This window comes from Ursus americanus, chromosome 20 (assembly GCF_024610735.1).
Source record: "Ursus americanus isolate L20-20 chromosome 20, mUrsAme1.1.p, whole genome shotgun sequence".
Taxonomy (NCBI): Eukaryota; Metazoa; Chordata; class Mammalia; order Carnivora; family Ursidae; genus Ursus; species Ursus americanus.
Window position 1 is genome coordinate 38,042,183 of NC_142146.1, and position 23,934 is coordinate 38,066,116.

The window sequence follows — 23,934 nt, forward strand, 5'->3', positions numbered from 1 at the left end:
TCCTAGTCTGGGACAGATACTATGGGATAGATATTTTGAAATACCTGTCCTAGAGCTATAATGATTAATTAAGACGAAGTCTTTGACTTTAGAGAGTCAGGAAAGGGGGACCAATAAGTAAACCAGTCATTAAAGTACAGCATGATAAATGCTATAATAGGGATAAGGAGAATTAGAGGCTTATGGGCCAAGTAGAAATAAGACCTAAACTTAGATATGAGTAATAAACAGAAATTAGCCTTGTGAAATATGTACCAGGAGTGGAATGGAGGGGCATGTCAGGGATCATGGCATTCCAGGCGCAGAGAAGAGCACAGAGAAGGGCAAGGACAGAGACAGAGACAGAAAGTGAAGAGAGAGATGTAGTTCGATGTGGCAGAAGAAGAGGCATCTGAGATAGGGCTAAAGATAAAAGCAAGAACCACATCATGAAGGGTTTTTTTTTTTTAAATTTTATTTTTAACCAATCTCTACACCCAATGTGGGGTTCAAACTTACAACCTGAGATCAAGAATCGCATGCTCTACTGATTGAGCCAGCCAGGCGCCCCAAGGATCTTTGAAATCAGAGTTGGACTTTATCTGGAGGGCAATAAGGAACTACTAAACTAGTTTTTTAACATGGAAAGACTGTTCAGATTTGTGTTTGAGAGCTATACTACAGTAAATGAAACAGAAAGAAATAACTCTGGAAGTAAGCACAGCAGGTGCACTAATCTGGGAAATGGTTTCTAGTAATCTGAACTCAGATAGTAGCAACAGAGAGAAAACGCATGGGGAGGGTTGAGAGACTGAGGACGCAGAATGAACAAACCTTATAAATGATTTGATTGGAAGCAGAGAGAAAGACAAAGGAATAAAAGATGAGGCCTCCGTGTCTGGTTTGGGCAAAGTGTGGATGGTACTACTATTCAGAGAAGAAAAAGGGGAGAACAGGTTTTGAGAGGGTGAAATAATCAGTTTAATTCTGGACAGACTGAATCTGAGATATAGAGAAGTTACTCAAATGAAGGTATCCAATAAGCAGCTGGATATATAGCAACTCAAGACAAAGTTTGGGTCAGAGATACAGATTGGAGGCTAGTCCATTCACAGAGTAATTGATAACTAAAGCGACGAGAACAGATGAAATTGCCTGGGGAGAACGGACAACATGAGAAGAAAACCTAAGACAAAACCCCACGGAATGCTAACATTTAGAAGATAAAGAGCTAGGAAAGTTGACTGACAGTAGCCAAAAGGGAAGATGAAAATATTAATAAGAGGAAAAGGCGTAAGTGCTTAATGAATACTTACTGGGCGGTATGTGCCGTGCTAAATGATTTATGTGCACTACCTCGTTATAGATGTGGATACTTCGGCTTAGAGAGATCAACTTGCTCAGGTTTACACATTCTGTTTGGGTGTAAGAAGTGCAACCATGATCACACCAAGTCCTCTAGAGGCCTTGTTCTTAACTGCTACACTGTACTGCTTCTTAAGAAAGTCATAAATAAAAGTGTGGTATCACAGACACACAAAACACAGTGATTCAAAAAGAAACACACCATCCCAGGCAATGAGCTCACCCAGCAGCACCAAGATCTTGGTTTCTAATAACATTCTCCGTTAAAAGGAGTCAGGACTCTGAGAAAATGACGGATCTGAGGAGTGGGCATGAAATATGTAAAATGAGCCTGGAGCATCTTGTAGTGCTAAAAAAAAATAAGTGCTCAAAACAAAAACAAACAAAGAAAAAAAAAAAAACCACAACAAGGGACATAATGTCAAAGGGACACAGAAAATCAACTGAAAGCTCCCAATGGCCACAGTTGTAACAACTTAAGCAGAAAATTAAGCAGTACTGGACTATATAACCTAGAGTATAAACTAAATATCATGAGTCCATACTAATATAAATAAAGCAGTAAATATATAAATAAATAAGGAGACAAATCTAGGGTGCAAAAGAATTCCAAATAAATGATGTAGATACTCCCTCCTACAGAGGTAAAGCAACCTCTCCGCTCCTCAAATATGGGCTCCACATAATGACCTCCTTTCAAAGACTACAGTACGGAAAGTGGGAGAGGGTGAAGAGTCACTTCACAGTACTGAAACATGACAAACACTACCTCAGCCAAGTGATCAAGGTTCACATCAACAATGATAAGTCATGTTGATAGTATGGGCCTTTGATATGCTGTGATGAAAATGGCACTTTTTCTCTCAAAAACTCAGTAACCCTAATCTAATCATGAGAAACACATTAGAAAACCCCATTTGAGGGACAATCTACAATATATCTGAAAATTACACCTCAAACTTATTAAAAGCATGGAAAGTCTGAGATATCGTCACGGCCAAAAAGAGGCTAAGGAAGATGGTCATGAAATGTAATACGGTATCCTGATAGCTCTCCTGGAAGACAAAAAGAACATTAGCTAAAAACTAAGAACTGTGAAGAAGTATGGACTTCTGTTAATCAACGTATGTTAATTTTGGTTCATTAACTGTAAAAACTGTACTAGACCAATACAGGATGAGAACTCTCTGTACTACCTTTGTAATTTCTCTGCAAATCTAAAACTCCTTCTAAAATTAAAATGTTATTTCAAAAAACAAAGAGGGGGTGTGCCTGGGTGGCTAAGTCACTTAAGCGTCCGCCTTCAGCTCAGGTCATGATCCCAAATTCCCAGGATCCCAGGATCCAGCCCTGCGTGGAATTCCCTGCTCAGTGGGGAGTCTGCTTCTCCCTCTGCCCCTCAACCCGCTCTCCTGTTCTCTCTCTCACTCTTTCAAATTAATAAATAAAATCTTTTAAAAAATTAAAAAAAAACAAAGGGGGAAATTAACTGTGTCAAATGCTGATAAAAAAGAAAAAAGACAACCAAGAGCAGTTTCAGGGACTAATGGAGTCAAAGACATTTCATTGGGCAGAGGAGTAAACTAAAGCTGAGAATGGGATTTTAAATGTATGGTTTCTTCCAAGAAGTCTGACAATGAGGGAAGATCAAATCAGAGCTGGAAGTAGACATCAAGTTAAAGAAAGTGGTTGTTGGTTTTTTTTTCTTTTAAATAAAGGTACAATTCACATACCAAAAATTCACCTTTTAAAGTGTACAATTCAGTGGTTTCCAGTATGTTCACAAAATTAAATAATCATTACCACTATGTACTTCCAGAACATTTTCATTACTTCAAAAAGGATTGGCATAATCAAAGGAGACCTAAACATATGAAATATGTTCATGAATAAGAAGACTTCACATTGTTAAAGATGTCAATAAAACCAAGTGATTTACAGATTCAATGCAATGCCTATCAAAACTCTTAACAGCCTTTTTCACAGAAATGGAAAAGCTGATCCTCAAATTCACATGGAATTTCAAGGAATCCTAAATAGCCAGAACAATCCTGAAAAAGAATAAAGTTAAAGGGTTCACAATTCCCAACTTTGAAACTTATTACAAAACTACAGTAATTAAAACATTATGGGACTGACATATGGACATACAGACCAGAAATAAGCCTTCACGTATATGGTCAACTGATTTTTGACAAGGGTGCCAAGACCATTCAGTGGTCGAAGGACAATCTTTCAACAAATAGTCATAGAAAAACTGGATATCCTTATTCCAGTCTGACTCTTAAATCATATATAAAAATTTACTCAAAGTGGATCAAAGACCTAAAGAACTAAAACTATAAAATTCTTAGAAGAAAGCTTTAGGGAAAATATTCAGGATGCTAGATTTGGCAACCATGTCACAGGTATGACACGAAAAGCAAAGGCAACAAAAGAAAGAATAGACGAATTGAACTTAAGCAAAATAAAGAACTTTTGCACATCCAAGGAAACTATAAAGACAGTGAAAAGACAACCTATTGAACAGAAGAAAATATCTGCATATCATTCATCTTGTAAGGGATTAATATTCAGTATACATAACAATTCCTAAAACTCAACTCCAAAAATGATTAATCCAATTCAAAAATGGGCATAAGACTTGAGTAGACCTTTCGAAGATATACAAATGGCCAATAAGCACATAAAAAGACGCTCAACATTACTAGTCATTAGTGAAATACAAATAAAAATTACAGTAAGGTATCACTTCACATCTACTACGATGGCTATAATAAAACAAAAAACAAAATAAGTACTGGCAAGGAAGTACTTGGAGAAAGGAGAAATTGGAACTCTTGTGCACTACTGGTGAGAGTGTAAAATGGTACAGCTGCTGGAAATCAGGATGGCAATTCTTTTGAAAAATTAAAAAGAGAATTACCATATGACCCAGAAATTCCACTTCTAGGTATACACCCAAAGAGGGTCCCAAAGAGATATTTGTACTCCCACGTTCATAGAAGCATTATTCAAAATAGCTAAAACACGGAACACAATAACTAAAATGTGTCCACTGATGGATGAATGATAAGCAAAAGTGGTATATATACATAATGGAATAGTATTTGGCCTTAAAAGGAAGAAAATTCTGAAATACTACAACATGGATGAACCTTCAGGACATTATGCTAAATGAAATAAGCCAGTCACAAAAAGACAATTACTATTAGGATTCCACTTACATGAGGTACCTACAGTAGTCATTCTACAGAAAGTAGAACGGTGGTTGCCAGGGGCTGGGGGGGAGGGGAGAACGGGGAGTTATTGTTTAATGAGTACAAAATTTGAGTTTTGCAAGATAAAAAGTTATGGATATGGATGTGGTAATGGCTACACAACATGAATGTACCTAATACCACTGAACTATACACTTAAAAATGATTAAAGCTGTAAATTTTATATTGTGCATTTTACTACAATGAAAAAATTGGAAAAATGAGAAGCATTAAGGCTTGTAGTATCTTTTACTGTTTCATAACACATATTTAAATTCTCAGAGTAATTCTACAGACATTATTATTAAGCTAGACTTTGTTATACTGAAATACAGACTTCTCTAGCCTTCTCTCCAGGGCATATACCCTTTGAGGGTATATGTTTCGCTCATAGCTGTCTGTATTATAATGACATATATTTTGTTTCTACCTTTAATGATGAACAATTTCAAACATATACAAGGGAAGAGAGAAAGGAATAATGAAACCCCATATAACTATCACCCAGCATAAAGAATTTAATCAATTCACAGATAGTTTTGTTTTATCTGTAATACTACCCACTTTACTCTTCTTCCCCCAGTGGATTATTTTGAAGCCAATCCGAAACATTGTTATCATTTCAACCATAAATATTTCAGTATGTTCTCTCTACATACCAAAAGATACTGTTGAAAGATACATACAGCAAGATACAGCCAGAGTCCTGCATAAATTCTTATACTTGTGGGTCAGATTTCTGATGTAAGCATTCCTTCAGTAAGCCATATATGAGACACAGGAATTTTATATGTATTCATTCATTCTACTCTACTTCCTTACAAGTTAAAACACTAGGAAGTAAGGCAATCAGGCAAGAAAATTGAGGAAAAAGTGGCTTGAACAGTTAGTTTCAATTGTAAGAGGATTATTAATCAAAGGGGTCTTAGGGGCTCCTGGGTGGCTCAGTCGTTTAAGCATCTAACTCTTGATTTCGGGTCAGGTTATGATCTCAGGGTTATAAGCTCAAGCCTGTGGGTGAAGCCTGCTTGGGATTCTCTCTCTCCCTCTGCCCTCCCACCCCTCCCTCACTCTCACATGGGTGTTCTCTCTCTCCCTCTCTCTGGCTCTTAAAAAAAAAAAAAAAGGTGGTCTTAGAGACCTCTTAGGAAAGAGATGGAGAAAAGTAACACAAATACCACGTATACTCTCAGGGATGCCTGGGTGGCTCAGTTGGTTAAGTGTCTGCCTTTGGCTCAGGTCATGATCTCAGGGCCCTGGGATCAAGCCCCCACATTGGGCTCCCTGCTCAGCGAAGAGTCTACTTCTTCCTCTCCCTGTACCCCTCCCCCTGCTCGTGCTCTCTCTCTCTCAAGCAAATAAATACAATCTTTAAAAAAAAAATACCACACACACTCTCCCTCCCTTCATTCTCTCTCTCTCCCCCCACCTCTCAGAACTAACTTTCATATGATACAAGTTATTTGGTATACGATAACACAACACCGTCATATTACATAATTATTATTATACATGAAGTACACATGTAGCTGCATATTTTATAAAACAAATAAAACTAGCTCAATGCAGAGAAAATTTCTATTCATCTGTCCTTACCTTTTGTTGGACTGAGATTCTGATCAATAAATCCTCTTAGTTCTGCATTTGTAGAGGTCAAACCAACCTGAATAAAATAGTTTTAAAAATTAAAAATAGGATCCTTAAGTATTATGTGGTCATTTAATAAGCTATTTTATACTTTCTACTGAAGCACCATGTCAAATAATAAAGATAGCCACATAAAAATGAGTTAACTATGTTATTGATAGGAGTAGAATTAAAAAGAATACGTTGCTTGAAATGGGAAAAACAGGAACTATCCAGGTTAAGATAAAAATTAATGAAATAATGTTACTTGTGAGTGCAACTGAAATCTACAGATTCTATTGATTTTTTTTTTTTTTGAAAGCAAGTAATGGGGCAGCCCTGAAGTTGCCAACAGATACACCACAATTCCACCTTCATGCTGCCCTTAATTTTTATTGTTCATAATCACTGCCTATGATGCTTTTCAACATTATGATATGTAATGGATCAGATAAAGACCATTAACACCACACCGAGGAGGTGAGGTCTACTGGTCTCAAATCCAACTGCTTGGGCTCATACTCTGGCTCATCAAGACTACTATGTGCATGGTCATGGTCAAGTCACACAAACTCTCTATACCTCAGTCTCCTCAACTGTAAACTGAAGGATGCTAGAAGTGCTTACCGGTTTAGGTTATAGAAAGATTAAGATAGTTCATGTAAAGTGCCTAGCACAGTGCATGGCACAAAGTGCTCCATCACGTTAACCTTCATTATTATTAATATGGTATCTGAGGGACTATCTATAGCAGGCATGTTTATAAATTCACCTTTAGACAATTTATTTCATTTAATGTGATAGCCACTGGACTTCTTGGAATCACAGAACTAAATATGGTAGTATCATCAGAATTTTAAAAATTTATTATAGAGACAGGAGGAAAAAACCCTCCATTTTTGAAAACTTGACATAAAGCAAAATTCCAATAAATGATTCTACTATTACTATTATGTTATTGTTTTAATCCTTATAGATTCGTAATCTTTAAATATCAATGTTAACTTGGTACCTCAAACATCCTTTCAAAGTACTAGCACATTAAAAAGATTTGAAAGCACACAAATCTTTATAACTTTGTATCTGTGCACTTAATGTTATTTTTAAACTACCCACTGCATTAGCATTATATATTCTTCATGAGCACTCATTTGATACTTTATAATTTCATAATGTAAGAGCTAATTATTTCATTATTTAGTAATTCAAATGCACTACTCATAGCTGTTTCTTTTTGTCAAGAGATATGTTACCAGAAATATTTCTACATATCATTCACATCATGGAAAAGTAATTTTGATGCAACCCATCTCTAGCATCTAATGCTAATTTTTTATGACCGCAGCTGAGTGGAAGACATATAAAATGCAGCTTCTCAATTCTATGTAGATAGTGGTGCAGATACTTACTTCTATCTAGGTTCTTATAAGTATGGTATTAGAAGTAAACCCTTTCCAACAAAACTGGCAACAAATTACCACCATATGGATCTCCAGAATTGCTCACAAATATTAATGTTAAGTGTTCAATTTGTAAATGCCAAGAGTTTACTGTGGCATCACTAACATGCCTCTCCTAAAAAAAAAAAAAAAAAAAACTTTTCTGCTATAAAACAAAACTTTCATTGGTGTTCTACTGTAAAAAGCAAAGAAGGCAAAGACAGTCCTTAATATTCTATGCTTAATACAATGTGATCGTTTAATACATGTATTACAATAATTTCAAAAGCATCAGTTTACACCTTTTTGTTATTATACAAGGATAACGGCAAAAACCTCAACTGAAACCACATATTCACAGCGGAGAGTTCACAGTTACTGGGTTACTGTTATGTTTAAACACCTGCTCTTAATGGCCAACTTCTGCACAGTGAAGCAGAGAACGAATTTGGAAACTTTTTAAGCAGCAGTACATCTGCATCTTAATAACCAACAAATTAAACTCTAAAAAAATTAAGGTCAATTGTGAGTCAATACTGTATGCTGATTTTGGTCTAACAGATGGAGGAGAGGTATTTGTATTTAGAGTTTATATAAATATTACTAAAATTAATTAAAATTTCAAAAATTTATTAGTATCTGCTTTTATAAACACTATAAAGACTCAAACATTACTTGAGAGTAGAAAAAGTTGGCTATGAAAGGCATTTAAAAATAGCTTTTCTTTCCTTATTCTATTTAAGAAGGATATAATAATAATAATGGTTCACAGAGCAAAAGTAAAAGGTGAACTCATTTTATGTAAAATTTTTCACCTAATAAGGTCCTGAGAAAAGTTTTCTATCTGGATATTCAAACACTGTGTTGCATACTGTAAACAGTCACTAAGTGTCTATAGTATAAAACGTATCCAAGCCCAATTTTTAGGGTTCAAACCATATTTCCCATTAATAACACTATAATTTCACTAACATTTAACATTTTAGATTGACAAAACTGAAAGAAAAGAAGATTCAGAGTGAGATGATCTGTACTCTTGAGTTCAGCTCTGCCATTCACAAGCAACGTAATCTTGGAACAGTCACTGCAAAATGGAGACAATACGTATGTATATGTGCTGCCGAAGCGAGCACGGAGACAATACGTATGTGCACAACAAACTCAGAGAGCTCCTGAGATCAAATCAAATAATTACGTGAATATAACTGTTAGTGACAAAGCAATACCCGAGTGTGGGTTGTTACTCAAATGGTAATGGCTTTTAACCCTTCAACACTGACACAGACAATTCACAAAAGAGAGATGCAAGTGACCAATAAACATACAGAATACCAGTTTGACCTAACTAGCAATTAGAGAAATGAATAAACTACATACCATTTTTTTTTTTGCTGATTATATTGGCAAAGACTAAAAAGAAAATAAAGGGAAATGGCACTCTCATACACCACTGATTAATATATAAATGAGTGCAACCTTTCTGAAATGCAATTTAGCAACATGAAACAAAAGCCCCCTAAAAGCACACACCCTTTGGGCTAGTAATTTCGTAAGACTTTGCTTTATGGAAATAATCCAATGAGTAAGCAAAAATAAACAAAAAGCTAAAAAAAAAAAAAGTGGGAATAACTTAATGGCGAATATTAGGAAACTGGTATAATGTCCATATAGCAGATAACATAAAACAGTCATTTAAAATGATGTTGCAGAGATATTAAGACAAGAAAAGACATTCATCATCGAGATTAAGCTAAATATTAGGTTACAAAACAGTATGACCTCATTTTTATTAAAAATCTTTACACACATTTTGTTATACACACACACACATATATTTGTAAATATAACAGATGTCTTCCTAGGCAAAATTCTGCTGATAATCTCTAGGCTAGTTTCTTTATCTGTATTCTCTAATTTTTCTGTAGTGAGTATCATAGCTTACATATTTTTTAAAAGATTCTTTGATGAGGCAAAAAATACACATCGAATTACCTTTCAAATTCTTTACTGTATACTGAATGAGCTTAAGTCAGAACACACTGCATTTGTGGTCAGTAAGAGTATCAGTGGATACTAGATACTATTTAACAACAATTTTATCCCAGAAACAATGAATATATTGCCAAGTCTACAGACTTTCCTTTTTGCAAAATGATCCATTCCACAATCCATGTAGTTCCAGTATGACTGTTAATCTTTGAGCCTCAATTGTTGCTATGTCAGTAGAAGTGGACCCACGACCCAGACCTGGCCCACTTCTTTCTCCACACTGGCTTGTCTTAGCATGTGGGTCAAGCAGAGTCAACCAAAGCTCCTCAACAGAATTTGAAATATAAGTGCCAAAAAGGAAAAGTTCCTTCTCTCCTTCTGAGGTAAGAATTATAAAGACAATATAGGGTATTCTGCTACCATATAGAGCCAGGAGATGGAAAAAGGGCGATATAGCCCTGACACCATCATTTGATACCCCGTAACCAGATTTGTTTGAAGCCAGAGTACCCTAGACTTTTCAGTTGTGTGAATCAATACATTCCACTTTTAGCCTTAAGCTGTTTTGAATAGGGTTTCTATCATTTGCAACCATGAGACCTACTATGGCATGGGTAAGACAAAAACAACTCTTCAAAAAAAACTGTTCTCATAAGATATGTAAAATGAGAAACAGAAAATAAGGATGTAAATATGTGAATACATGTTTAATGATGCCTCTGTAGGACCTGGGCAATCTCTTTCATGTCTAAGAGTTACCTACTTCTCGGTGGCATGTGACACAATTGATCATTCCCTCCTCCTTGAAACACTTCCTTCACCTGGCTTCCAGACCATCAAGATAACACTACGTCTTTCCTTTCTGGTCATTTTTCGAGTGTCCTTTGCTGCTTCTCCTCCTCCCCAGATGCTGAAGAATCCCTGTGCTCAGACCCTGGGTCCTCATGTATACTCTATCCATTCACGTTCTATGTAGTATCACTGCTTTAAAATAATTTAATATGAAATGACTCAAAAATTTCTATATCCAATCCCAACCTTCCCTCTGAGCTCCAGAGTCATTTATCAATCTACCTAGCCAATATCTCTACCTGGGGATTTTTAGGTCTGTCAACTTTAGTATGTTCAAAATGATTGCTGAGTTTGCCACAAAGTCCCAGAGTTCCCCCGGAGTTTTTCTTTTCATTGAACAGCATAGCCATTTATCCAGTTACATAAGCCAAATACTGAGAAGTCTTCTTTTACTTTTTCCCTGCCCCCATATCCTAATCACTCAGTAACTCCTAATGGCTGTCCCTTCATATACATCCTAGATCCAGCCACTTTTCGCCATCTCCAATATCATTACCCCAGCATGAAATCACCACACTCTGTTGTGTGAACTACTGATGGAAGTGCCAAATGAGTCTCCTGCTTCTACTATGCCCCTCTTCAGTCTATTCACTCAGCAGCCAGGACAAACTTCCTAAAATAGTAAGTCCGGTCATCCAACTATCCACCAAGTCTCCAATGGCTTCTTACTGACATTTTAAATACACACCCATCACCCCAGTCTTGAGGCTTCACGTGATCTGGCTCCTCCTTTCTTTCTGACTTCATCTCCTACCACTTTTCCCTGCTTACTCTGTTCCACTTATAAACTGGTCATCTTGCTGCTCCTTGAACAACCACACCTTTTCCTGCCTCTAACTGGAATGTTCTTTTCCCAGATACTTAAATGGCTGTCTTCCTCTTCTTGGACTGAGACTCAAGAGCACTTCTGTCTAAACACCATCTCCTTAAAGAGAACTCTTCTGAACCCCTAAGTTGAAAGAACTCTACCTGTCATCATTCTCTCTCCTCTTACCCTGTTTTACTTTTCGTCATGACATTTATCATTACCTGGCATTATATATGTATTTACTGTCTTCTCTCACTACAGACACTATAAGCCCTAGGAAGGGAGGAGCATCAGGTACATATGCTGGGTGCGGGGAGGAGAATGCATTACTCATGGCATTGCGACTAGTATAATCCTTTCAGTAAGTATCTTGACAAAACATATTAAAAGCCACAAAAATGTTCTTCTCTATTGCAAAATGGATAGTGAACTTGACTGGTTATTTTCAGACAGTCTATTTCAATTCTTTCCCACATGCGTCAGCTCAGCCCAATCTGAGGCCTGACCTCTTCACGTCCCTAACTCTAAGATATCAAAAGAGGATCAGCTTCTCCCTTATCCCTCTCCCCCTAGGTTGCCATAGCAGAAAGAGAAACACATTGCTCACTGTTTGATTTCTTCCAGATACACAAAATAAGGGGAGTATAATTACCACTGGTTCAAATGCTTTATGTTACTTTAGGGAAACAACTTCTAATATAGCAAACTGTACATATGACTAGGAAGATGATATTTGATTCAAGGTACATTTTAAGCCAAAATATGCTTGTTATTTGAAGGTTAACCAGCTTGTGGTTCAGGATAACTTTTACTTCCCCTTTTTCCTAAGGAGAAAAAAATCAAGATAATATTCTGCAAGAAAATTCCCAATACACAGACTAAAACTTTGCTTCTTCTTTTCCACAAACAGCACTTTAACAAATATATATATATAACAACCTTGGGTTAAAGCAGACTACTCCTGATAATTTATCCTAACAAAATTAGTTCAATGATAATGAAGCAAAATCTGTATCTGCTTATAGCTGCTTATAGCACGTCAAAAGCAAGGATAACAATAGGAAAATAGAGATAAATCATGGAGGTTTTTTTTTTAATGTTATTCTTTAGATGTATAATGGGCAGTATTTGGAACCATCTGTCTGGCTGACAAGGAGACCTTTTCACACAATATAATGCTTGCTTCTCCTGGTCACAATTAAGTAAACCACTAGTAGATTCCGCACTTGAGCAGTACCAGAGGTCCGCCCCAAGGAGTCTGAAATTGGAGCTGACAGGGGCAGACGGGCTCTGTCAAGCTGCCTTCCTTCTTTCCTTCGCACCTCTCTTTCTCTGAACAGGCTGGTTCTGTAACACATATATTGAGAAGCTGCCTGGAGAACTAAGGAGCATAATTTGCAGCGGGAGACAGAGTATGAAGCAGATGCACACAGACAAGCAGGGAGAATATATGGAAACTAAACCCTGCTTCAATTCTTGGTACATTTCAAATTCTTGCACCCAGATCCTTCTGAGGGCCCACTAAATTCTTACTCTTAAAGTCTTGAAGACATTCTGGTATCTTTATAATAAATTCCCTTTTTAAGGTAGCCTAAGGTGATTTCTGTTACGTATAATCAAAGATTCCAACATCATAATCTGGGAACAGGAAAGCAATTTTAAGTTATCTTCCTGTATGTTGCAACATTTATTTTCTGGCATAATCCTTCGCATAACTGGAAACAAATCTATTGATACAGCTGGAGAATAAGCAAATAACTTGAAAGGGCGCAGATTCAGAAATAAAAGCCTCAAGCAGAGGAAAGAAACTGAATTAACTTCTCCAAAACATCAAAAATCTAACGTCCCTTCAGGAATCATCTCATGGAGGACAGCAAGCTTCTTCTGAACAACATCTCAGTATACATATTTCCTTGAGTAAGTCCACAAGAAAAAAAATTGGGCCAAAGAAAACAGTGATTTTCTCGATAAGGCTAGTAAATCTCCAGCAAGTACCAAAACAAAAATTTATTACAGTACCAAAAAAGGAGAGGGGTGGTGAAACTTTCTAGAGATAGCAATTTTGCAGCTGTTGAGAAGGCACAACTTGGAAGCAATTTACAAGAGTGCTACCGTGCCCATTCAAGCGCTATATTCAACAGCATTAAAGTTCACTATCTCATTCTTTGCATAAACAAAAACAATTATAAACTAATGCCAGTAAACTGAACTTGATTAATTAGAATACTGAAGAAAATGTGCATAGGAAAAAGTACAACTCACTTTACAAATACTTACATTTAAAAATTTACAAATACTTACATTTTTTGCCGTCATGTCAAATTGTATTCGATTTAAAATTCTGTAAAGCCATTAAAAAACAAACAAAAAACAAAAATAAAAAAAACCTTCGTCTTCAATAATTCTTTAAAAGAACATCCTGTTAAAGGGGGAAAAAAGAGGGAACAGTAATGTAATAATAATAATAGGCAATGTTTATGTCATATTTACCATGTGACATGCATTGTTCTTTAAGTGGAGCATTTAAATTAATCCTCACAAAAACACTATGAGATATGTACCATTTTAATCCTCATTTTCCAAATAAAAATTGGGGCTTAGAGAGGTTAAATAATTTGACCAAATCAGCTCAGCTAACAAATGATAAAACCTGGACTCTGAAATACCACCCTTTGTTGCTTTAGGTAACACACTGAAAGAAACACCAGAGCTTCTTGGAGAAATAACCAACTCTAGGGTTGGGGCAAGAGATGTGCAAGATAAGACTAGAACATTTTATTGTACCTACAGTAAGGAAGAGCTCAAAAAATGATGGAGTCATATTAAAAGTATACAGGAGTCAGCTTAAAGGGCCTACAACTGGACAATCTGAAACAACTGGGCACCAAAGTTTACACTGGTAATAACAGATTATAACAGACTATAAACTCTTTGAATAAAATAACAATCCAGGACTTCATACTGATAGAAATAAATAATAAGGAAAAAGGGAAAGCTCTTCTTTGCAGTATGATACCAAATAGTAAATATAAATGAATAATGCAATTAGAAAACCACCGATTTGTAAACATAATGACGGATTATACAAGGATTATCAATAGATACTAAAACTTTAGTGGGTGAAAGTTAGTAAGAAACAGGATATTTACATAGTCTTGAAATATCATCCCACAAAATACCTACTAATTCAAGTTTTACCGTGAAGAAACCTGATACACACCACTGAGCCAAAGTGATCAAACCTATCAAGTGACCACTAACAATGACACAAGCCAACATCATGCATCTCCACAAGTGCACTGAGATGGATAGAGTACCACTTCTGAGACATTTCCACCCAAACCATAATCTAAATCTGATCATGAGGAAATAGCAGAGAAATTTAAATTGAGGGGCATTCTACAAAATAATGGACTGAACTTCTCAAAAATTTTTGCGTCATGAAAGAAAAAAGAAACCTGACAAACATCCCAGGTTTAAAAAGACTAAAGTCACATAAAAATTAAATTCAACATATGATCCTTGACCTGATTCTGGGCCAGAAAAAATAATGGCCATGAAGACCATTAATATGGCAACTGGAAAAACTGAAATACAGTCCACAGACTGGAGAACAGTATTGTTTCAGTGTTGCATTTCCTGTGTTGATCAGAAAATTGTGGGGTTTTTTAAGTGAGTGTTCTTGTTTTTAGAAAAAATACACCAAAATATTTAGAAGTGGAGAGGTACAACAATAGAAACTTACTTCCGAATGATGAAAGAAATATATCATCTGTATATACAAAGTAGAAATGATAAAGCACGTGTGGCAAAATGATGACAACTGGATAACCTGGGCAAAGGGTATTCGGGAGTTCTTTGCCCTATTTTTGCAACTTTTCTCTTATTTTACATTAATTTCAAAATTAAAGCTTCAATAAGACATTTAAGGGGAAGGAAAAAATAAAACTGAATTTTGAAAAGACCATGAACAATGAGGCTTCAAGAAATGGAGGCTCCAACTGTCTGCCTCATTTACTAGAGAGCTTGAATCTACAAGTAAAACTTTGTGGGTGAAAAAAAGGTGTTTTTACTTTTCAGTAAAACTCTGAATTTACAATTTTTCAGGGTACCTGGGTGGCTCAGTCAGTTAAGCATCGGACTTTGGCTCAGGTCATGATCTCAGGGTCCTCTGATGGAGCCCTGAGTTGGGTTCCCCCCTCAAGGGGGAGTCTGTTTGTCCCTCTCCCTCTATCCCTCCCTCTGCTCATGGGGGCACCTGCGCTCTCTCTCAAAAATAAATAAAATCTTAAAAAAAAAAAAAAAACCAACACTGAATTTATAATATTTCAATGATAAAGAAAACAGAAATTAAAAAAAAACACAAGTAAGACCTGGACTACCACTATGATTTTCATTGTCCCATGGTAGCTGTAGATTTGTTCCCAATGTTTGTCACCATCTAATATGAAAATCTAGTTCCTATGCTAGAGCTGTTTCACATTCATCAACTATTTGTTATTTTCTCTTCAGTATTAAAAATATCAGGTAAATAATAAAGCACAAGTTCCTGACATCCCATTCCCTAAATTACCTAATATTTTAAAACTAAGAATGTAAGGCTAAAATAGGAGTATTTCCTTTTGAAGATTAATATTTTAGCCAAGCTTGGTCTAATACATCTACACAGAACTCTGTACCTAACAGATAGAAAACATCTCTTTAAGCACGTATTTACAAAATGTGTCCACATACATAATCATCAACAAAGTAGTAACAAATTTCAAAGAGGCAATATTATACAGATTGTGGTCTCTGACCACAGAGCAGTTAAATTAGGAATCAGCTATTTTAAATCAACAGTTAAAAATCATATATTTAAAAAATCAAAGTATATTATTGCCCAAACAACCCACTGAGTTAAAGAAAGAAATCTGAAATATTTAGAACTGAATGACAATGAAAATAGCAGTAAAGAAACAATAGAATTTAGAACGGAATGACAGTGAAAATAATAAAACTGGATGGCTTAGTCGGAAGACAATGCGCAATGCTTGATCTTGGGGGTTGTGATTTCCAGTTCAACATTCAGTGTAGAGATTACTCAAAAATAAATAACAAATAGGGACACCTGGGTGGCTCAGTCAGTCAAGTGTCTGCCTTTGGCTTGGGTCATGATCCCAGGGTTCTGGGATCTAATCCCGCATGGGGCTCCTTGCTCAGAGGGGAGCTGGCTTCTCCCGCTGCCTGCAGCTTCCCCTGCTTGTGCTCTTTCTCTCTGTCTCTCTCTCTCTCTGATAAATAAATAAATCTTAAAAAATAAATAAATAAATAAATAAATCTTTAAAAATAAAAAAAGGTTTAAAAAAATAACAAACTTAAAAAAAGGAAAGAAAATAATAAAACTTGCAAAGTGCAGCTGAAGTAATAGAAGTAAATTCGTATTTCTCTTCATTCATGAAGCAATCAACTTAAAAGCTTAAAAAACATCAGTGGGAACTCAAAGATACAAGAGAGGAACAAGAACTGGTTATTTAAATAGAAAAAATTAAAATAACAGTTGGTTCTAAGTGTCCTGATTGAAGCAGGCATCTAATAAATAAAGCAACAGTGTTAGCAGAGTGAAAAGAGAAGGATTTTCTTAATTTAGGCTCAATTTCAGCTCTGACACTTATTAGCTGTGCGACCTTCAACAAATGACTTAACCCCTTTGAGTTTCAGTGTCCTCATCTGAAATAAAGGTATACTGAGTTGTTCAAGGTTATGTTATTAGCAGTAAATTACAATCTGTCAAGATGAAAATCATCAGTTCCAAGTCAATGTGCCAAATACCCTAAAGTTCATACATAAACACTCCTAACCACAAAAAATTCAATTTTAAATATTTCTAAGATTACCTTCTGACCTACTGAAATGTAGTTATAACAAAAAACAATGAAGTGTTTTCCATCAACATCCCTGTTAACTTTTAGAAACTTACTGTATCTATCTAAGGCAGATACTGTTGCCTTTTCCTCTTCTCCCTCAGGAGAAGCTGAAGGTGGCAATGCGCCCAACAACAAAAAAAAGTACCACATTCTCAGTTTCTCTTTCAGATGTGCTGACCATATGACATAATTCTGGTCAATGAAATATAAGCAGACATCATTGGGCTCGTCTACCAGATTCAGTTAGTAAATGTCCTTTTTCCCTTCTCCCCATTTCTTCATTCCAAAATATAGCTGTTATGGTTAAAGTGGCTTGTCTCCATACATCTGCTTCATTACAATAGTCAGTATTCAATATGATATTCTTTTTTTTTTTTAAAGATTTTATTTATTTATTTGACAGAGATAGAGACAGCCAGCGAGAGAGGGAACACAAGCAGGGGGAGTGGGAGAGGAAGAAGCAGGCTCATAGTGGAGGAGCCTGACGTGGGGCTCGATCCCGTAACGCCGGGATCACGCCCTGAGCCGAAGGCAGACGCTTAACCGCTGTGCCACCCAGGCGCCCCTCAATATGATATTCTATCTCCTAATGGCTGGGCTATTGAGTGACACTGTGATATTTACCCAAATTAAAAAAAAAATAAATTAACAGTGTTACTATTTCAACACACAATAGCAAGTGGTGACCAATAAAATACTGCTTAGCCACATTAATGAGCCACATTAACAAACTTAATTTTGTTTAGTATTCCCTTTGTATCCTCTCACCAGAACTAAATTCAAATTAAGAACCTCTAAATGTTACCTAAATGATAAATGTTTGAAACAGAGCCAAATGCAAGGATTTCTTGAGTAAATTTACCTTAATATCTCTGTGCCTCAATTTCTCCATCTGCAAAAATAGTAACAAGTAGTACATCTACTTAATTGAGTCAAGACATGAAAAATTATTATGACACTGCTTCGCACAGTGTAAGCCCTTAATGTCAAGGAAAAAAGCAGTTTGCTGTTTTTCCATGAGAAATTAAGGTTTCTTCTTCCAAAATAAATAATACATAACTCATATGTAGTAGAAGTGAAAAATACCACATCATAAATCTAGTTTAAAAAGGAAATAAAGTGTCTAATTATGGTTAGGAAAAACTTTTCTAAAATTAATACAAGTAGGCAAGAACTTTATTCATTAATTTATTTATCCAGCAAGCACTGAACTCCCCTAATCTAGGCACTGAAGACATCTTGGTAGATCAGAGAAACAGCAAGCATAAACCTTCAAAGGTAATTTAAATTATGTAAAATTACAGGGGTGCCTGAGTGGCTCAGTCAGTTAAGTGCCTGCCTTAGGCTCAGGTCATGATCCAGAGTCCCCAGATCCAGCCCCACATTGTCAGGCTCCCTGCTCAGCAAGGAGTCTGCTTCTTCCTCTGCCCCACACCCGGCTCCTGCTCACTCGCTCTCTCAAATAAATACATAAAATCTTTTTAAAAATTATGTAAAATTACATTAAGATAAATGTTATAAAAAGAAATGGGATTATGATAGAGATCTGCCTCATTCAATTAAAAATGAAGAAGTATGCTGTACTGGCTTTGAGTGAGAGTTTATAACCTTTAGTTTAAAAATACACATTTCTAAGTATTTTTAAAGCTTTTGCTTTTTTTTAACATTGTTTTTAATCTAAAAATTATTTGCAACGTGACTTAAAACCAAGAGTCTAGAAAGTAAATAAACATGGCACTGAATGTTTCAAGAAACTGCCGTCTTTGGTGGCACTGGTGATTCTCAAAGATAAACCACTCATGTGCACTGATGAATTATGTTTTATCCAGGCTCAACAATCGTACACTTTTTCCTGTCACCAAGCTCTTCAGTTGGTTAAAAATAAGTCGGATTTCTTCTTCCAGCTTCATGAACACATTATGTCAAGCTCAAAAAGTCAATCTTTGTGACCTCACCATCTGCCATGATCTCTTGTCAGTTTCAGACAATGCAACTCCCACAGATGGTCTCAAAATGCAAGCCCTTTTCCTTTCCAATCACAGTTAAGCAGCTATGGCCACAAAGCCTTTTTAAGTGGTACAAATGGTACAACGGTAATCAAAATACGGAGAAGAAATAATTATGGATAAATGTGTAGAATTAACGTCACCTGAATCAGGGTATATAGACTTTCTAACACCGCTGAAAAAGAGGCTATGAAAAATTACATTTCAGCAAACGCAGCATATTTAAATGAAGGCATTACTAATTTTAAAAACATGCCCATGTTTCAACATCTAGAAAATATACAAAACAATAAAATAAGAAAAAAATATCAGCCACGGTCCCAGCTCTCAGAGGCAACTACAATAAGTTTTTGGCATAACTTCCTTCAGTGTTCTCTTTCTGCACTCTGACTTCAGGCAAGTGGTATTGAGAAGGTATTTTTCATAGAAACTGATAGTAACTCTTTCTTAGGTGATGAACATATCTAGGCACTCTCTTAAATGCTTCATATGTGTGATCTCATATCATTCACAGTACAACTCTATCAGGTAAATATTATTACTGATCACATTTTACAGTTGACAAGACTGAGCGTTAGAGAGTTGAAGTAATTTGCCTGGTTATCCAACTGTGTAAATGGCAATGCCAGAGTGCCAACCCGGGATCTCAGACCAGCAGACATGCTCTTAGTCACTACGCTTATTGACATAAAACATCTGACTTGAGATACAATAAATAGATTCTCGAAATATAACAAAATATGTAATTACTACTACAATAAATCCATATTAGAGGATAATTGACTACACCAAAAAAATCCTTCAAAATTCATATGGCACAGGTCGCATACATATCTTTGGGTCAGGTTTTAACCCTTTTTAGGTCTTTCTTTTTTAAAATTACAATATTAAATTAGAATTTCTTTATTTTTGAGTACATAGTAAACTTCATTTTTCTTTTTACAGTTACGTAGTATTCCTTTACATCATACCAATACTGTAATTTCCTAAGTTTCCAAACTGGTAACAGTAACCACATTTTAATGACTCAATCCTTAACGTTTGATCTGGTCTCCCGACTACCTCTCCATCTCTGTATTGAATCACTTCCCCATACCTTTCCCTAGTCTAGTTCCCCCGGTCTTCCGCTGTCAGTTCCTCAAAAACATGCTCTTCCTGCCTTAGGGCCTCTGCGCATACTGTTCCCTCAGCCTGGAATATTCACCGAAGGTGAATTCCTCTTCCTTCAGATCTCTTCTCAATGTTACTTCCTCGGGGAAAACTATCCCCCTCCTGCTGCCCAGACTAGGTCAGGGGTCTCTCTCTACTTATGCTCTCCTACTTTCTCCTTTTATGGCACACACCAGGTTGTCATGATCTATTTGTGTGCTTATCAGAATGTGGTCTATCTCTGCCAACTAAAGTGTAAGTTTCATGAGGACAGTGACCCTGTTTATGAATATATATCCAGTGTCTGGCACATGACTGGAACTCAAGTGATAACTTGTTATTTGTTTTTAAGGCAATATTTATTTAATGAATTGCAGACTCAATATTTTAATATTTATTTTTATCATTTAATAATATGATAATCTCATCTAATAATGACACATCACACATCTGAAATGTCATTAAGCTACATAGCAGAATTCTGAGTGACACTTTCCTACTATAAAAAAAAGCCTTTTGGAGCCAGCACTGTATTTGTGTTTCTTAATTTTTTAAAAAATCATAGTTAAAATACTTATAATAGGGTATATTTATTTGATTTCACTAATTTTTAAGGTGAAAACAAGAGTGGGCAAGAGTAAAATCTGAAAAAACACCCTTACTAAAAGCTGCTCTTCCATAGAACCAACAACACTTCACACTTAAAAAAACAGAAAATTGCTTTTATGCCTATTGCTCATTTTTTTAAGTCGAAAAATTTTTTCCAGATTTACATAAGTTGAAAATTTTTTTTCCAGATTTACATAAGCTTTTACCCAGGACTCTGAACAATGATAAAACTGATTAAGACTACAAGCAATCAATAACAACTTTTAACAGTCTTCTACAGATGTGCAATGAAATACTGAGTAATGTTTGAGCACTACTTATTCATTTATGTATTCAATAAATACCTACTTGACTGCCTGCTGTATGTCAAACATTAGGCTGAGCATTAAAGATACCATGAGAAACAATGACAGTCCCTGCCTTTGTGGAGCCTACATTTTCACTATGAAGGTAGGCATTAAACGTGAATTTCAAAATTAACTACTTCATGACAATTACTGTTAAGTGCTATTATAGGAGACAAAAAAAGATGAAAAGAAAGCATGTAAAATAAGGGACTGGGACTCCAGTGGCCTTAGAGAAGATTTCTATCAGGAAGTGAAGTTTGCACTGAGCTCAACAAACAAACTTAGTAAAACACTGACAAAAAGAGAGGGTTCATCAGAGCCAGCGGGAGCAACCAGCATAGGGGAATGCTCATAAAAGGAAAAGGTATGGGAAGCTCCAGAAACTGAAGGAAGATCTAGAAACCTGAAAACAGGGCAAAAGGGAGGTAGGAGATGAGGTGACAGCCAGAGAGAACAGCAAGTGCACAGTGAAACGCCATTCATCGGATTTTTTTCAAAAATCAGAATAGTGGGAAGCCTCAGAAAGATTTTAAGTAGGGAACCAAACATCTGAACCAGAAGAAATACTAAATTATGTACACCAAAGATTAAGTAACAATTATTTGCATCCTAATTATTTAGAAACAGCAGTATCAGTTATATTCTAGAGTTCTTTAGTAACTGACATGCTCACTCATTTCTTGGATATATCAGGTAAATTTATATTCATCATCTATAATCCATTTATCTAACAAACAACCTTAACCCATTGAAACAAAACTCAAAGCCCAGAAATGAGGAAAAAAAAAAAAAAAGTCCCCAGCTCAATAAATTAACTTTGACAAAACCCATGCACTAGTCAGTAACTCAAATCTTCAGGCCTGCCTTCATGTTATTAATTTTAATTAACATAAAACTCTTGGTAAATTCGCCTATCTTGATTTTCAGGCTTCAAGGCAACTATACCCAGGAGAAAAGATGTGGTTATAAGGAACAAATCGGTTAGGCGGTGTTACAGGTGAGTACATTAGCAAAATAATTCACAACTGACAGCTTAATACTAAGGAAGATTAGACATTTCACCACGTAAATTCACTGAAGTAGAATTCCTCCCTTATTCCGTGACAAAACTGGGTTAATGACATGTTCCTTACATGTGCTTCTGTAATAAAACCTAAGCAATATTTCTGTTTTAAACATTCATAGATCGTAACATTTATGACTAGTTCTTACTCCCTGAAAACAAAAATCTAAGAGAAAACTTTTTTTTTTTAAAGATTTTATTTATTTATTTGACAGAGAGAGAGACAGCCAGCGAGATAGGGAACACAAGCAAGGGGAGTGGGAGAGGAAGAAGCAGTCTCCCAGCAGAGCAGGGAGCCCGATGAGGGGCTCGATCCCAGGACTCTGGGATGACGCCCTGAGCCGAAGACAGATGCTTAACGACTTAGCCACCCAGGTGCCCCAGAAAACTTATTTCTGTCCTGACCAAAGAAATAATATTAGAAGATATCACCCAAATTTAAAACCCTGCCAAGACCTAACAGAAAGGTTCTTTTACATCAAACAGCAGAAGCCAAATTTTAAACCATTAATTCACACAGATTAAATCACTTGTTGCACATATGCTCTTTAGCAAAGCTGCATTTCCAGATCAACTCAGCTCTACATTAGTAATACAAATGTTAAGACTTACCCCAACTTGACTCATCACAACAGGCAAGATGAGTTTTCAAAATATCATTTAGGTAGTAATATAAATTCAAAGTACTGTACAAAGAACTATGCAAGCATCAAATGTTCAATTTACCCAAGAGTCCAAGAGGACAAAATGGAAGCAATCAAAAAGGAGCAGTGTTTTTATTGGATCATGTCAATCCTCCTCAAGTTAATTTAATTTATAAATTTCACATCTTAAAAATGTCCAGTCTTCTTATCTAAGAATATAGTATATATTTCCATTTATTCAAATCTGCTGTACGCCCTTCAGAGATATTTAAATTTTTTCCTTACATAGGTGTTATGGGTTGAACTATGTCCCCCCCAAAGATATGTTCAAGTTCTAACCCCTAGTACGTACGACTGTGACTTTATTTGGAAATAGGGTCTTTGCAGAGGGAATCAAGTTAGGATGAGATCATACGAATTAGGATAAGCCCTAATCCAAGATGACTGGTGTTCTTCGGACAGAAGTCACAAAGAGAAGTTAGGCAGATATGTAGAGATGGAGGCAGAGACTGGAGTTATACTGACACAAATCAAGAAACACAAGGAGTTACCAGAAGCTGAAATAGGCGACGAAAGATCCTCTCTGAAAGGCTTCACAGGAAGGATGGTCCTGCCAACACTTTGATTTTGGACTTTTAGCTTAGAACAGTGAGAGAATACATTTCTGTTGTTTAAGCCACCTAGTGTGTGGTACTTTGTTATGGCGGCCCCAGGAAACTAATACACTAGGTTTTATAGATGTCTTGTTACAGCTACTCCCAGGTTTTGTTGTTGTTTTACTCGTTATTGTCCTGTTACACGTGGAATTCTCCATTGTAGCTTCCAAGCTGTTTATATGTAATAAAATTACAGATTTCTATGTGCTACTTTTATATCTCACTACTGAACTGAA

General features: G+C 36.0%; 1 protein-coding gene across 6 annotated transcripts in view; it reads right to left on the reverse strand.

Annotated features, from left to right (window-relative positions):
* Positions 1-23,934, reverse strand: part of TFDP2 (transcription factor Dp-2) — a 188,677-nt gene that overhangs the window by 120,712 nt on the left and 44,031 nt on the right. For 4 of the 6 annotated variants that reach the window (XM_087870247.1, XM_045791908.2, XM_045791907.2 and 1 more), the window contains exons 2-3: positions 13,620-13,737; positions 6,201-6,267 (exon numbers count right to left, since the gene is read on the reverse strand). The exons of 1 other annotated variant lie outside the window; for it this stretch is intronic. In XM_087870247.1, coding sequence (XP_087726373.1) covers positions 6,201-6,267; positions 13,620-13,634 — 82 coding nt within the window. In that variant the 5' untranslated portion in view covers positions 13,635-13,737. The remainder of the gene's footprint in view (positions 1-6,200; positions 6,268-13,619; positions 13,738-23,934) is intronic. One more of the 6 variants, XM_087870248.1, reaches the window with a different exon arrangement.